Here is a 16,629-nt window from a genome sequence, read left to right as displayed (position 1 = left end):
GAATCGCTGAAAGGTTTGGGAAGCTTTGTTTCGTGAAAGGCTGGCAGTGGGTGCGTCCATAGCTCTGGGCGTGGCCACTGGGTATCCCTACTTAGCAATACCAGGAAGAAAATGAGAAATCTCCAACGAGGCGTTTTGGGGAGGTATTTTCTGTGTTAGAGTTTTACTCGCTACAGGGTGTACTTTGAGGGTTTTTCACTCTGCAGACCGTTTACATAAAAACCTTCATAACACACAAGGGGACGGGTAATAACCGGAAAAGCATGACATGGGACCTTTAAGCCAAATATGGGACCAGGATGGTTTACAAAATGTCACCACTAGGTGTCACACATAGCAGCCCATACAGTGTGGAATATATACCCCCCAGCTTTCTTACACTTTGTTTCTGCACAGCCTCCGGAGGCCCAGGACGGGGAGCCTTTGGCGATGAAAAGTCGGACTCTTCACAGCCTGTGATTTTCACCGTGGAAAATGGTTTAGTTGGCAGGATAATAGGTATGTTTTTAAAACAGTTAATCCAGTTTTAAATGGTGCTATAAACGTTGGACCCTATGCTAAATTGTATTGCTAGCTATGCTAAATCACTAGCTAGGCTAAATCAGCGGACTTCAGTTGTTGTCAAGCTGTTAGAGCAAATTGGTGAGGGACTGTACTCCATTTTCACAGCCTGTGAATGTCAATGTACTTTAATTGACATGGTATATTTCCAAAGCAGTACATTCACTTCAAAAATGTTTTTATTTCATCCGTTGGAGCTAAATGCTACTGTTGGCTATCTACATTAGCCTATGCCAAGTTAACGTTAGTTAGGCTAAGCAGTCACATGGCAATGGTTGTGTGATCCCCATTCTGCAAAGATTCAGGAACATGTGTGTGGGTATGATCTGTAACTTTGCGTTGTATCTTGTTAAAGGTAAAGGAGGAGCCAAAATCCGTGAACTTGAAGAGAGCACTGGTGCAAGGATTAAGGCAAGTTCAGTGTCGTTAGTGTCAAGCTAATGATGTTAGCGCACATCCATGAAAATTTGGATTTCTTTTTATACTACTGGGTAGCTTTAACCTATAATGTATTATTGGTTTGTATTAATAATCTAAATCCTCAAATCCTGTTTGATGTATTCCCTTTACTCAGCAGTTTTTTTTAATCACTTTTTACATTGTAGATAAACAAAGGGGACTATGAAGGTGAGGTGGTCCTCATGGGGTCCTCTGAAGCCCAGCAGAAGGCCAAGGAGATGATTGAAGAACTGGTGTCAGATAGCAACTCTCAAAATGGTAATTTTTCTGAAAACTATCTATCTTGAAAGCATTCAATTAGGTGCATAATATCCTTCCGCAAGTCTCATCCCATAGATGTTGTCAAATGTGACGCTTTGTCCTCAGAATCACATTTTTCTGCTTGTGAAAACATTCTAGATTTTCATTTAGCAGGACCACATTAAATGTTCAAACGGGTAGGATATTAAAACAAATATGGGACCAGAATGGTTTACAACATGTCACCACTAGGTGTCACACTTAGCAGCCCATACAGTGTGGAATATATCCCCCCCAGCTTTCTTACACTTTGTTTCTGCAACCAAAAGTTTGGTGCAGTAGCTGTTTGGGGCATAGCAAGATAGACTTATCAAATATTTCTGCTTTTCCTTTTCTGTTATAAAGTAAATAATAAAGCAAGATGAACAGACAACGCATACAAAAAGTAACTGATCTCGTTATGCAATGAATACTCACATTTAGATGTCTTAAGCATTATCAGTTCCTCTATTGAATTTGATAGCTGTATCAATGGAAGCAGTGTGCGTAGAAAACACAAAGTTGTGACACTTGCTGATTCTTGGTTACACTACCATGCTGCAGTTTATAAAATGTTTTTTCTCTGGGGTATTGGTCTGTTTCTCAGGTCCTGGTAGAGGGGGGCACTTTGGAGGAGGCTACACGGGGGGTGGCAATGGAGGAGGCTACAGAGGGAAAGAAAATGGAGGAGAGACGGATAGCTCTTGCTGGTCTGCTGCAGAATTAAAGAATTCGACTGATGCCCCGCCCCTCCCCATAATGGATTGGAAAAACCTCCGGGAGAACAAGGACAAGTTTCTAGAGCTCAAGTGGAAAGGTGAGGACTCGTTTATTCTCACTACTGTACATAAACTGCAGGTGATGACCCTACTGCTGCATATGGATTTGAAAACTAACAAAACTATTTTATATATTTTATTTGTCTGTAGTTAGTAGCTAATGTTGAACGGTATAACGGCCTTGATATGACACCAACATGAATAAAATGAACTCATGGCTTCAAAGTATTACTGTATAATTTGCAACTGCCTTCAGACGTCCCACCACTGAAGAAGAACTTTTACACGGTGGCAGAGAGTGTTTCCATACTCTCAACGGAGGAAGTCATTGAATGGAGGTAAATCTGCCTGTGATACATTTGAATCACATCATCTTTCCTTTGTTTGTATAAAGGGGTTTCTTCATTGTTTACGATGATGCTAGACACCTGTTTTATTTAAAAAAAACTTGTAAGGATATCCTTGCTAGGCTTTAAAACCAACATTTGTATTGGTTTGCTGATGGCATTGGTATTCATTTAGGCCTCAGGGCACTAGGTGCACCATTTATCCACCTCTTTATCAGGGGGTCCGCGGGGTCTTAAAAAGTATTAAAAGTTGGCATATCATTTTTAGCAAAAATTAAAGCTATTAAAAAGTATTAAACGGCATTTTCAAATTACATTTCGTAGCTTGTTTTCAACAAGTATATAAATTGTCCAAAGAGGTTGTGTTCTACTGTCTGCCTGAATGTGATCATTGCGTAGGTGTGTAGTGTGATTCTGTGTCGAGTCAGCTGAACAGGACATCGCGCGCTCACTGCTCGATAGCACTCGAAGGTCTGTTTACGCCGGTTGTTAAACAACATCGTTATGGGGAAATGCAAGTTTGCGTCCAAATGGTTGGTAGATAAGGAGGAAGGATGATCAATACTGTATATAGTAAACAGGGTTCGTACGGGTGCTTGAAATCCTTGAAAATGCTTGAAATTTGAGGTGGTGTTTTCAAGGTTGGGAAAGTGCTTGAATTTTGGGAATGGTGCTTGAAATTGAGATAAAGTGCTTGAAAATGTAAATGCTTTACTTTTACAATAAATTGCTGTCTGACTGAATAGTTCGCTTTTTAGATTAAAAGAAAAGAATTGCTTCGCTTCTACATGAAACAGCTCCGCTGCACCTTCCCGCGCTATGCGCGCGACCTGCAGGTGTTTGTGTTACGTGTGACCTGGGCATTCTGATGAGAGATAGGAGGTTGCCGTTTCAACGAGCGTTGGCTAGCAGAAGACAAATACAATCCATGGCTAAGACGAGGGTCAAGCCCACTCCTGCAAAGTTTGCAACATAACGATGGGAGAGTCTGCGCTGACGAGCCACATGAAAGGTACGCCGTAGAAGAGCATTTTAGATTAGGCTAACGTTGCATGTTACATTTGTTCAAGCTAACGTTAGCTAGCTGAATAGCGAACTCGATTGAGGGATAATAATAATTGCAGGGGACAATCATTTCAGAGGAGCGTACCTATGTTATGTGCGTTACAGTCGCCATCCTGTGGTGTTCAGAGGATGAAGCACTCACGGCATTTCATGTTATAGTCACGAAATATAATCTATTGATTCGACACAGAGCGATTTTGAAAGCAATGTATTTCTACTGGTAGTATGTTTCGTGCCTAAACCAAATGTGCCTTGCTCTATCGAAATCAGTCACATTGACCCGAAGACACATTTTCGTTTGTATTACTGGTCTGGGGGAAGCTCGTGTGTGTGTTTGTGTATTTTTGCGTTTGTGTACCGGGGAAACACTCACAAGAAACACCGGCGGCTGTTATGCTTGCTGTGACGTTACATTAGTCCGTTCTCTGCTTGTAATCATGCCGAAGCTTCAAAGTTGTATTTATCATCTGAATTTGCCGAAACAAGTTTAATATTCTGAAAGCCAATACTTTGTTTATTTGAAAACAGATGAAAACAAACTGTCTTTTATATAAAATTGAAGTATTATACAAGTAAAACTACATTTTGCTTTAATCCCATGTAATTGTAGAATGAACACAGTCTTCCTTTGAAGATGTATAAGTCAGGAGTCTTGAGTAGTCAACATTACCTAAAGTCATTGTACACATTTGTAAATATTATTTTCCACTTGTTACCACTGTGAGTCTATTTTTATGCAGCTCTGCGTGATTTTGTGGCTACAATTCAGGCTAATACATATATATTATATATATATAATATAATAAAAGTACAAGTACTCAGATCTTGTAGTGAAATTATAAGTATTCAGATCTTGTACTTAGTAAAAGTAGAAGTACCAGACTGTAGGAATACTCTGTCACAGTAAAAGTCCTGCATTCAAAATGTTCCTCAAGTAAAAGTAGAAAAGTATTCTCATCAAAATATAGTGAAAGTAGCGACAGTAAAAGTAGTCGTTGTGCAGATTGGTCCATTTCAGAATAATATATCTGATATGTTTTATAATGATTGATCATGAAAGTGTTCTCAAAGCTGGTGAAGGTGCAGCTAGTCTGAAGTACTTTGTAGACTGCTTGTGGATTTACTCCAGGTGGAACTAAAGTCTGATTTACAGGGTTCGTACGGGTGCTTGAAATCCTTGAAAATGCTTGAAATTTGACGTGGTGTTTTCAAGGTTGGGAAAGTGCTTGAATTTTGGGAATGGTGCTTGAAATTGAGATAAAGTGCTTGAAAATGTAAATGCTTTACTTTTACAATAAATTGCTGTCTGACTGAATAGTTCGCTTTTTAGATTAAAAGAAAATAATTGCTTCGCTTCTACATAAAACAGCCCTGCTCCGGCCTTCCCGCGCTATGCGCGCGACCTGCAGGTGTTTTTGTTTGTGTGAACTGGGCATTCTAATGAGTGATAGAGATGACAGGAGGTTGCTGTTTTAACCAGCGTTGACTATCCGAAGAAAAATACAAGCCATGGCTAAAACCATGCAAAGGTTGCCAAAAAGAAATGCAGTTCTCGATGGGAGAGCTGCGCTGGCGAGCCACTTAAAGGAATGGTATGCTCATGACACTCATTTTTTAAAAATTATCATCCGATAAAACAGACCAGTCTCTGCCAGTCTCTCTCTTTTTTTTTTTAATCCGATGACATTATCAGTGATTTTAAACTGATTATATACTGAAATAACATCAACACTGTGGGCGCCGCCATTTCCCGGACGTGACGTAAACCATGCGTTTGGTTTTCGAGGACACGTTGATCTCCATGTTATTTACTGTAGTTTCTCTCTTCAAATATGCCTCACTGTATCGCGAAATATTGCCATAATTCGGATAGGAACAATCCACGGAATGCTCGGTTCCATCTGTTGCCAAAAGGTAAGCAGTAAGAAGTACATTCAGGAGGCAGTGGCTAGCGAAATGTGGCCGGCCCGAACCGAGAGATTTACAGGCTCATGTATGCAGCGAACATTTCACATTTCCGGACGACTACTCTGAGAGTATGATCAAACATAACATGGGATTTAAAGAACAACCATTACTCAATGGAGATGCAGTACCATCGGTCTTTCTGGTGTCATCACCGACCAGGACACCAGTTCGGCCAGTAGAGAAATCGCCCTCTGCAAGTGTGAAGCGACGGAGGAGCAGAAGTAGTGCTCGGAGTAAGAATAAGGTATGTTATAGCGCATTTCCATTGCAGCGGCTAGCCCCGTTTTAACGTCCAGGCCAGGACAGTTTTTGGTGGCCTTTCCATATAGCGTAGTACCGGCTAGTGTGTATTTCCCCCCAGTTTTTCCGGCTCCATAAAATCGTGATTCTATGGCCAGGGACAACGAAGCTGAGTATGCTAAACTAGAGAGGGAATCGCTAGCAAGGGTGGTACTACATGCATACATATAGTATCTTATATAATCTTCCCATTATACACACATGCATTTCCAAACATTTGGACTACCTATGTTGCAAATGTATTATCTTTTCAATTTACACACGGCATCTATTGCACGTCTGTCCGTCCTGGGAGAGGGATCCCTCCTCTGTTGCTCTCCCTGAGGTTTCTCCCATGCTCCCTTTAAACTGGGGGTTTTCTTCGGAAGTTTTTCCTTGTACGATGTGAGGGTCTGAGGACAGAGGGTGTCGTATTGTCATACTGATATGTATGGCTGAATTCCCCCATCCAATCTCTTCACATTGGTCAAAACTTGTTCCTCTGCTGACGAGTTCGAACTGAAATACTCCGTGTGTTGACAAAGTGAACGCATGGATGACGTCACGACCATCACGTGACTACTGAAAATGGCAAACATGGCGGCGGCCAGACGGAATATACAGGTCTTGATAAAAAAGAGCTATAAAATCATTATTTACCGGGGAATATCGCTGATTTCTTCAGGGTATGGTTTAAACATAACGTTTCACTAAATACTGAAGTTTTGATTAATTATCTAATGAGTGGACCATTCCTTTAAAGGTAAGCCGTAGTAGAGCATTTTGGCTTAGGCTAACGTTGCATGTTACGTTTGTTTAAGCTAGTAACGTTAGCGAACTCAATGTGGGATAATTGCTTATGCAGGTGACAATAATTTCAGAGGAGCGTACCTATGTCAGTCGCCATCCTGTGGTGTTTCATGTCACACAGAATGATTTTAAAAGCAATGTATTTCTACTGGTCGTTCGTGGCTAAACTTGCTCCATCGAAATCAGTCGCATTGACCCGAAGACACATTTTGAGTTGTATACTGTTGGAAAGAGGATATTCCTAGCTTTATAACGGAGGAAACATATTTTCGTTTGTACTGGTCTGGGGGAAGCTCGCGAGTGTGTGTGTTTGTGTATGCCTGCTGTGACGTTAAGTTACTCCGTTCTCCGCTTGTAATTATGCCGAAGCTTCAAAGTTGTATTTATCTTCTGAATTTGCCGAAACAAGTTTAATATTCTGAAAGCTAAGACTTTGTTTATTTGAAATCAGATGAAAACAAACTGTAACGGACCCTGCCGTGTTATCTGATTACTATACGCCATATATTCATAATTTCAGCCGGAGGGAGGGGGAGCAGCGCTACGGAACAGCAGTGGCGAACTTTAGTGGAGTAGAAGTGTAGTACACAGTTGCATAAAATGAAAGTATAAGTATTTTAAAATTGTATTTAACCCTCTATCTATGGCATAGTGTTGCCCTCAGGCAACAAACCACTTTTTTCGATCTCACATTGGCCCTCTACATTTATTTATATATATATATTTAAATATATACAATGTCACCTGACATGCTGGTGTCCAATAAAATTAGGGAATTATATGGGTGTGGCATTTTGTCTTGGGGTGGAGCAGTCCTTTCTGCAAGCAAAACTGCAGGGGACTCAGGGCCACCACTTGGTAAGATACATTTCACTTTTTAACATATTAGAAATGTACACAACTTAAAATAAACACACACACAGAGACACACACACGAACACACAAAGACAGACATACACACTCACACACTCACACACAACCTACTGACCCAAAGGACCTTCCCTCAGTCGCCCCCCCCCCAGCTCGGCCACAGTCCGGCTCTGTAGGCGTTGTAGTGTTGCAGTAGTCAGGAAGGCAGGGAACTAATTGTTACCTTGGCTGTGTAAGATGTCAGTTTGTTTACTTCAATAGATTTCTATGCTGTTTGGTATAATAAAAAGAAGGTCTTTTATGAAGGTTTGTGTCTCCCACTTCCATTTCCTTTCATGTAAATAGTTTAATCCTGTGATTGCTCCTGCATGTTGTGTGAGGATGCATTCAGGGAGTCGTGTGTTCTGCAGACCTGTGGCGGAGTACTCATCCGCCGCAGAGTAGCGAATAAATCCAGAGAAATTCACTCGATGGAGAAGGGATGTTAAAACCCAAACTGGAATCCGGTCTGTCTCAATGAGCCTTATTTTCTGATTTTAAAAAGTGGTTGTACATTTTATCTTACGATAAATCAATATTGTAAAAACCAAAACTCCTACACAGAAACTGACCTCATGCTGTTACTTAGATTAAAGTCTTATGTTCTGTTTTTATTAGATAGAGAAATACCGTGCGTTTTATGGGGAGTTTGTCTATAATTTATTTACATATATATATATATATATATATATATATATCTTTGTATGATGTAGAAAGTGTGTGCTCTGTGACCTCGCTCTCTTCACACTGTGCTCGGTTGGTCACATTGTATCAAAATAAAACGTTTGTCCTAACCTTGGAGAGCCGTATGTTTACTGCCAACCTAAAAGGACCTCAAACATGTTAATAAAGAATTTATTGAAAAGTTATTTGGCTGATTGTTTTATATTGGCTCAGCCAGGTTATATGGGATGCCCAGTCCACTTACATATGGGTCACTCATTTTAAAATATTAAACTTTGTTTTATTTTTCTTTAATTTGTCATCCTCGTGTAGAATGCTATCACGAAACACACATTTGGTTGTTTATAGCATAAAGAACATCTGATTTAATGTGAGGTAGGGAAATAATCATTTGAGTATAAGTATGTGTATATAAATATGTAATTTACAAGTGCCGCTGTAAGCTGCTTGAAAATGCACCTTGAAAAGTGCTTGAATTTGACTTTGGAAAAGGTGTAAGAACCCTGGATTTAACACTTGATTATATTTCACATCATTCATCCAGATCTGTGAAGTAACTAAAAGGTATTAAATACATGTAGTGGAGGAAAAGTACACCATGTACCTCTGACTTATGTTCACTGCCAACCTAAAAATACCTCAACAATTAATCAATAATGTATTGAAAAGTTATTTGGCTGATTGTTTTATATTGGCTCAGCCAGGTTATATGGGAGGCCCAGTCTACATACAGATCACTTAGTTTTCTTTTCTTTAATTTTTCATCCTCGTGTAGAATGCTATCACGAAACACACATTTGGTTGTTTATAGCATAAAAAACACCTGATTTAATGTGAGGTAGGGAAATAATCATTTGAGTATGTGTATATAAATACGTAATTTACAACAGCTGTAAGATGCTTGAAAAGCTGGAAAATGCACCTTGAAAATGCTTGAAAAGTGCTTGAATTTGACTTTGGAAAAGGTGTAAGAACCCTGAGTAAAGTGTGTCGCCAAGGTAACCGGTTAAAACTCAAAGTGGCGATGATGTCTTCAAATGTATGGAAAGGGTCTTAAAAAAGGTCTTAAAAAGTTTTACATTTGACTTCAGCATTCCTGCATACACCCTGTTTATGTATAATCAGTATATTATACTTCGAGTTAACTGCATGCAATGTTGACAGCCATTGGCAGTTGTTCCAAATGTATGTGTACAGGACAAAAGGCCTAGTAACGACAGCTCTTTGTTACACTCTTAAATATATTAAGCAGTGAAACAGGTTTTCATTATGAAATGGAAAGAATATTCTTTGTAGTAGAAGCCCAATGATTATCATGTGGTGTCTGGACACAGTTTGACACAAAACCACAATACGGTCCTAGACAAAGGTGACGTTTAGCTTTAGTTTATGTTAACACAACCACATTGGGGCCAACCACTCATTACCCTTGCAACAAATACAAATTCCCCAATGTTCTTGTTCCACAGGAAAGAGAATAACAATATCTTTGTGGATGACCTTCTGGAGGATGGGGAGAAGCGTCCCTTCCCAAATCCCTGTCGCACCTTCCTGGAGGCCTTCAAGCCTTTCCCAGAGATCATGGAAAATATTGATCGAGTTGGCTTTGAAAAACCAACACCTATCCAGGTATGAGCCGGGCACTAACCACAAAATACACAAATACTTTAAAGCATTTCTGATGACTATTTTCAAATCAAAGTAACCCACATTGTTAACTTGTTTCATAATGTATTAGATTGAAGCAAAGCTGTGAACGAGGCTTATGTTTGATCAGACTGACAAAAAGTGCTCGATGAGAAAATGGAATTCACATTAAATCGGGCTGTTAATTTCTACTTAGTTTAATTACTAGGGATGTAACGATACCAAAAACTCAATAACCAGTCCACGGTACGATATTTATCGCGATATTGAAAAATAAATACAATTCTTTTTTGGAAAAAACTCTCTTGCTTGGTACTGATGTTGCTGGGACACAGAGATATACTTTGGCCATGGGTGACAGCAGTGGGTAAAACTGTGCATTGTCTCTCCACCACTTCAAAACAATACAGTTTTTGCCAAGAAGGTGAGGCTTATTGACAGAGATATAAATATACTGTTGGTACTTGTCAATGTCTCTAGGTGTGTACATGTAGCCCTGTAAATACCATGTCCTTTTGTGTTATCTGTTGTTTTATGTTCATGTTGTAACCTACTTGCTGCCATGTTGGACAGGTCTCCCTTGAAAAAGAGACCAATGATCTCAATGGGATCTGGTTAAATAAAGGTTTTTTTTTTTTTTTAAAAGAAATCGATATATCGTTACATCTCTAATTAATAACCAACATCCAATAATCTACAAACTTTGAAAAGTTCACAAATTAATAATTGCCAATCAGGGGAACATCACGCTCCGTCCTGTAAAATGCACAAGTTTCTTTTACAACTGTTCCGATAAATGGGCGCTTTTTATATTTAGAACAAAAGTATTCTTGTGGCATACTGTGTGGTTAGACGTTGCAAAGTCAAATCCACCTGTAGTGACCTTATCTGTTGCCAAAAGTAATCCCCGTGATTTTCAAAGATCCATATCTGGAAATACCCTCAGCATTTACTGCTATAGTATTGAGCGTTTCCCTTTTTTTATTTTATAAAAGCAGAACTGAAAGAACAAAAAGGAAATCTTACTTGACCAAATATATTGGCAGCTGAGCAGAAAAACTATTCATTCATACTTTTTTGTTTGTAAATTACCTTTTTTAATTGAGTCATTGATCTGAACCTTTGTTTGAAATAATTGTTATGCGTTTCCACAGAGTAATGGGAAGACAATAGAAGGTACATTTCCTGCCCTAGAAAGTATGGAAATTGGAATACTTTGTTTTTAAGATAAGAAATAAGTGCGTGGTTAACGCGCATATATATGCGCGTTAACCACGCACTTAGTTCTTTGGTGTGGTAGATTATTTTTAGTGTAAATCTAAGGAACAAGTTACCTTTTCTATACCTTTTTAAACACTCAATTGTGGTTGCTATAGAGATGTAAAAATGGTTGTTTAGGATTATGCACATCTTTAAAGCGATGCATGGAATCAAGTGTAATCTTCTTTAATGTAGCTGTAAGCCTTGTTAACTTTACCTCTAGACAAAATGTACAAGGGCTCACATTTTACTTTCATTTTTACTAGGGATGTTCCGATCGCCGGAATCAGTATCAGCCGATCCGATCGAGTGGGCGGGGCCTATGGGGATCTTCCATTTAAAGTGATGTTTAAAACTCAGTTAATGCTCGTTCACTGGAGCTTCCACAAACAACAACCAACATAATTATTACATTCAAAGGAAGTACATTATTCAAGTTTACGTTAACTTTGGATAATAACACGGGAGAGATGAGCAGAAGCGCTCTCTTTTCCTCTGTCTCTCCTTCTCTCTCTCTCTCCCCTTCTCTCTCTCCTTCTCTCTCCCTCTCTCCCCCCCTCGCTCTCTCTCTCCCTCTCTCTCTCTCCTTCTCTCTCCTTCTCTCTCTCTCTCTCTCCCTCTCTATCCTTCTCTCTCTCCCCCACTCTCTCTCTCAAATAAGGAGTGATGCAAGAAGAAATTAAACATAATCCTCATGTTTCACTTTCGTTTCACTGTAAAAGGCTTGGTCTGATGAAATAGATAATGGCTGTTTGACAATTCATTCTGTGGAAGGGGAGAGGCTGCACCCTGAACTGAAACTTCTGGTGTGATGCCATTAGATTAGTCTGTGTGCAATCCGGTTCAGTGACACTCCCTATATAACTTTATATTTGAAAATGTTGACGTGTCTAATCGTTTTCAAGAAATGTCAACACGAGTTCCCAGAAAATCATGAATTGTCCTTTTTATTTGAACTACAAATATCTCCAAGTTGTCTGTATTCAAACAATTTGGTAGAACAGCATAGCCTGGAAAAGAAACTGAGTGCAACAGAGAAACCGAGTGTGCCACATGTAGTTATGTCTAGAACAAAGTAGGTCGACTGTATGTGAACCAGCTACACAAAAGAATAACCTCCATTAAGCTTTTCTACAACAGAGCCGTGACGCAGTATAGAATGTGCTTTAGTCGAGTTCAAAGGGTTTACTCTGAACGGTGCCTGATTTTTGCCAAGTTAGTCTAAACTTGCTTTGCTTTTTAAAATAAATAAATAAAAAGGACTTCCTATTTTAAGGTTTTCATATTACCATAATGTAAATTAATGCAAGTGTATTTATATAGCCCCTTTCAACACAAGGCAATTCAAAGTGCTTTACAAAAATGGGGTAGGTAATTCACTTCAGAAAAACGTTTTGTTATATTCCATGGAATGCTCTTAAAGCCCCGGACACACCACGCCGATTTTGGTTGTTGATGGATGTCAGGCCGACGATGAGCGTCCTGTCGCCCTACTCAGATTGGTGTGTCCGGCACCGTCGTGTCTTTTCGACCGTGCCGACGCCTTTTTTGGCCGTAGAATCGGTGCAATCGGTCAAAGGCTGTGGGTCAAATAAATCACTCGGGTTGGCTGTTCAGCTTAGCGAATCAGCGCATGAGAAGCGAAACGGAAGTGAGGGACCCAAACAAGCTATTAAGAAGGCAAATCTGAGATTTCATTTAACTCCAGCTCTCGACACAGGTTTGGGAAAGCCCCATGAGCTTCTCGCTGTAGAGTTGTTTGTTTATATCACGCAGTCTGTTCTTCTTCTCTCGGTTATCACGCAGTCCGTCTTCCGGTTGTTGCCTCTTTTGAATGACGAATACACACCACCGCTGCCTGCTGGTAAGGAGAGTTATTGCCACTCACGCATGCGCAGTTTGTACGTGCAATTTGGCTGTCGGCTGAAGTCTTTGCGGTGTGTTCCAGTGCGACACATGGCCAAGACGCGAGGCGACACAACAGTCGGGTCCGTCTGTGTCAGTTCTTTGGTGTCAGTTTGGTATGTCCCTACCTTTACATCCCGATAGCAATGAATACATGAAATGCTTTGACAAATAAATACATACAAAATTTCATCTGTGGAAGCCGTGGCGCTGTAAAAAGCACGACCAATCATCTGAGCTGGCCCGGCTAAAATAACTGGATGGCCTACCTGCCTGTCAGCCTTCCATCTGTGCACAAACCTATCTCGTGCCCTCATTGGTCATGTGCGCGTTCGTGTGTGTTGGAGGAGGGGCTCTGGAAGGAAGTGGCAGATCTTTTTCGGTTGTGTACTTTCAAATTCTAGCGCACTCGAGCTGGTTTCTCCACTCTTACCTAATCATTGCGTAGGTTTGTAGTGTGATTCTGTGTAGTTTATTGATGGCATCCCGTTGGATTGGACGTCATCTGAACAGGACATCGCACGCTCACTGCTTGATAGTGCACGAAGGCCCGTTTACGCCGGTTGTTAAACAACATCGTTATGGGGAAATGCAAGTTCTCGTCCAAATGGTTGGAAGATAAGGAGGAAGGACAATCAATACTGTATATAGTCAATGTGAGGTAAAGTGTGTCGCCAAGGTAACCGGTTAAAACTCAAAGTGGCGATGAGGTCTTAAAATGTATGGAAAGGGTCTTAAAAGGTCTTACATTTGACTTCCGGATTCCTGAATACACCTGTATGTACAAATGACAATAAAAGCCTTGAATCTTGTATGTATGATATTTGTGTTTTCCACCTCAGTCTCAGACGTGGCCAGTGTCTCTGAGCGGAGACGACGTGATCGCCATCGCTCAGACAGGAACGGGCAAAACTCTGGCCTACCTGCTGCCAGGCTTCATCCACATGGACGGACAAGTTGTGTAAGTTCAGGACCCTTCCTTTAGGTATCAATGTTATACAACAAAGTGTGTTCTCTCTTTACTTGTACTTAATTATGGTGTGAGCTGTAATTTTTTTTTTTTGTGTGTGCATCTTTTGTTTATTTGACTGGTACAGCACTTTGGTCTGGCGGTTTTAAAGTGCCTTATAAATAAAGCTGTGTTGTATCTTCTGATTTAGAGCTGTTTTATCTGTCAAACTTCTTATTTCTTGTCCTCTCTCTCTTCCTTGACAGGCCCAGATCCAAGCGGGGGGGTCCGGGCATGTTGGTGCTGACTCCCACCAGAGAGCTGGCCCTGCAGATTGAACAGGAGTGCAGCAAGTACAGCTTTAAAGGCTACAAAAGGTCCAGCAGTCTTATTCAAATAACTCTTAGACAATATTTATAATTTGTACATCCATTATTCACCCTGATTTAAAAACACTTAAACGAGTAGCACACTGGCACAAGAATGAGCGGCTGACGCCAAAGTGTCTTAAAATAGTCATGTTTTAGCGAGAATTGATCAATGACACTTGGACGATACTGCATGAGTTGTGTGGCCCCTATTTTTATTTATAATTTTCTCAGTTTTTGGATTCCTCAGTCACTCTGAGGCATATGTGCGGTCAAAACAAATGTATGGTAACACGGGTTTAGTACTTGATACACATCATCGTTTTTTGGGTGGAAGTATTCCTTTTTATTGAATGAGCTTATCATCACGGTGACTCGGCCATGACTGTTCCTCCTCTGTTCTCTCAGTGTCTGTATTTATGGCGGAGGGGACAGGCGAGCTCAGATCAACGCGGTGAGGAGCGGCGTGGACATCGTGATCGCGACCCCAGGCCGACTGAACGACCTCCAGATGAACGAGCTCATCAATCTGCGCTCCATCACCTACTTGGTCTGCCGTCGGCTTTTATCTGTGACATTCTTCAGGTCTAGGGTGTTGGCATAGGCCAGGGCTATATGTTTATTTTTAAATGTTTTGTTGGAGTACAGATGGGTTGTTTTGAATAACTGCTCTGATCATTAGTAACCTGTGCTTTTATTTTATCCTATGTTTTTATTGTGTATTGTGTTTTTAGCACTTCTTAACACGTTGCTTGTGTGGTCATTGATTATTTTACGATTCCTATGATGTCTTAATGTTTTGTCAAGCACTTTGTGACGCTTTATAAATAAATGTTACTTACTTAAAGGTGCTGGACGAGGCAGACCGGATGCTGGATATGGGCTTTGAACCCCAGATTATGAAGATTCTGATCGACATCCGCCCCGACCGACAGACTATCATGACCAGGTATAAATCAGGTCACGGAAAGTTCCTTATTGGCAAATGTTTTCCATCACGTGTAATAGACGGGGCACTGGGACACAAGCAAGCGTTTAGATTGCAGACACTGTCCATAAAATAACAATGTTGGTTTGTTGTCCTTCCACAGTTTAGAGATTGTGTGATAGTGCATGTATTCATCATTTCAGGCCATGTGTTTCATCATGGTGTATATTTATTACCGTTTTAACATGAAAGTTATATATTCTGTATCACAACATTGTCATTTATTTACATTTTGTCAAAAGAAAGGTAAGAAGGAATGGGAAATAAATGTATAATTTAATGGAAACAATTTTAAAAAGCAAATTTGACCCCTGCGTTAAATTACTTTTATAGGCTTTTCCTTACAGAAGTGCTATGAAGGCTGTTTGAAATATTGTAGGACGTGCGGTTTACAGGGTTCTTACGCTCGTTAAAAACCTGGAAAAGTCACGGAAATTCAAAATGCTAATTCCAGGCCCTAGAAAAGTTATGGAAAACAATATTTTTTCCAAAGTTTTGGAAATGTAACTAACGTTGATCAAATATAATTTATATTTTATCTAATCGCCGAAATAGTAATACTATAATGATAATAAATACTGTATCGTAATGAAACGTAAAATGGCATTTAACTGTCGAGGTATTTTGCTGGTGAGAGATTTTAGTTGCTTTAGCGTGTAGAAGCTAGTAAGCCTATTTGATTTGTTTTAGATAGGCACAACATGTTTCATATGCAGACCTTATTTTCCTGTTCCATGTTAAAATAAACCATTTTCAGTGGAACCGCTGAGAAAGAGTAATTTTTTTGGTCATGGAAAATTAGGTAAAGGTCATGGAGACGTCATTGAAAATCATTGGTGAAAGTGTATGAACCCTGGGTTTAGAATTTAAAAACTAGCTTTGTTAATCTATATCAAATGTCCATGTTTCAGTGCCACCTGGCCCACAGGTGTGAGACGATTGGCAAAGTCCTATCTGAAGAACCCCATGATGGTTTATGTGGGAACCCTGGACTTGGCGGTAAGTGAAAATAAAACATTTAAGTGTTGTTGTGTTTTTGTTGCGTCTAATTTAAATGAGAGCAAACAGGGAAATTCAGGTTTCTCATTCACAAAAAAAGCTAAATTATTTCTCCTTTTATATATTCTTATCAGATTTGTCCTTTTTTGTTTAATAGCTTGTAGAAAATACATTACAAATCCTGTGTGGTCTGATAATTCATGTTTACTTACTTCCTGTTTCTCTTGGTCTCAGGCGGTTAACACAGTGGACCAAACGGTGCTGATCGTCCATGAAGAAGACAAAAAGTCCTACTTGTTCGACTTCATCAGGAACATGCTGCCCGAGGAAAAAGTCCTCATCTTTGTTGGCAAGAAGATTGTGTGAGTGGGGA

At 40.0% G+C, this 16,629-nt stretch overlaps 1 protein-coding gene across 1 annotated transcript in view; it reads left to right on the top strand.

The window, feature by feature from the left end:
• ddx43 (DEAD (Asp-Glu-Ala-Asp) box polypeptide 43) overlaps nt 1-16,629 on the top strand; it is a 40,834-nt gene that overhangs the window by 11,855 nt on the left and 12,350 nt on the right. The window contains exons 10-21 of the mRNA XM_034101160.2: nt 397-498; nt 917-972; nt 1,167-1,278; nt 1,907-2,116; nt 2,335-2,416; nt 9,610-9,769; nt 13,795-13,913; nt 14,168-14,278; nt 14,678-14,819; nt 15,118-15,218; nt 16,169-16,256; nt 16,491-16,618. Of these exons, the coding sequence (XP_033957051.1) occupies nt 397-498; nt 917-972; nt 1,167-1,278; nt 1,907-2,116; nt 2,335-2,416; nt 9,610-9,769; nt 13,795-13,913; nt 14,168-14,278; nt 14,678-14,819; nt 15,118-15,218; nt 16,169-16,256; nt 16,491-16,618 (1,411 nt within the window). The remainder of the gene's footprint in view (nt 1-396; nt 499-916; nt 973-1,166; nt 1,279-1,906; nt 2,117-2,334; nt 2,417-9,609; nt 9,770-13,794; nt 13,914-14,167; nt 14,279-14,677; nt 14,820-15,117; nt 15,219-16,168; nt 16,257-16,490; nt 16,619-16,629) is intronic.

Source organism: Pseudochaenichthys georgianus, chromosome 15 (genome assembly GCF_902827115.2).
Source record: "Pseudochaenichthys georgianus chromosome 15, fPseGeo1.2, whole genome shotgun sequence".
NCBI lineage: Eukaryota > Metazoa > Chordata > Actinopteri > Perciformes > Channichthyidae > Pseudochaenichthys > Pseudochaenichthys georgianus.
This window is presented reverse-complemented; position numbering and strand designations above follow the sequence as displayed.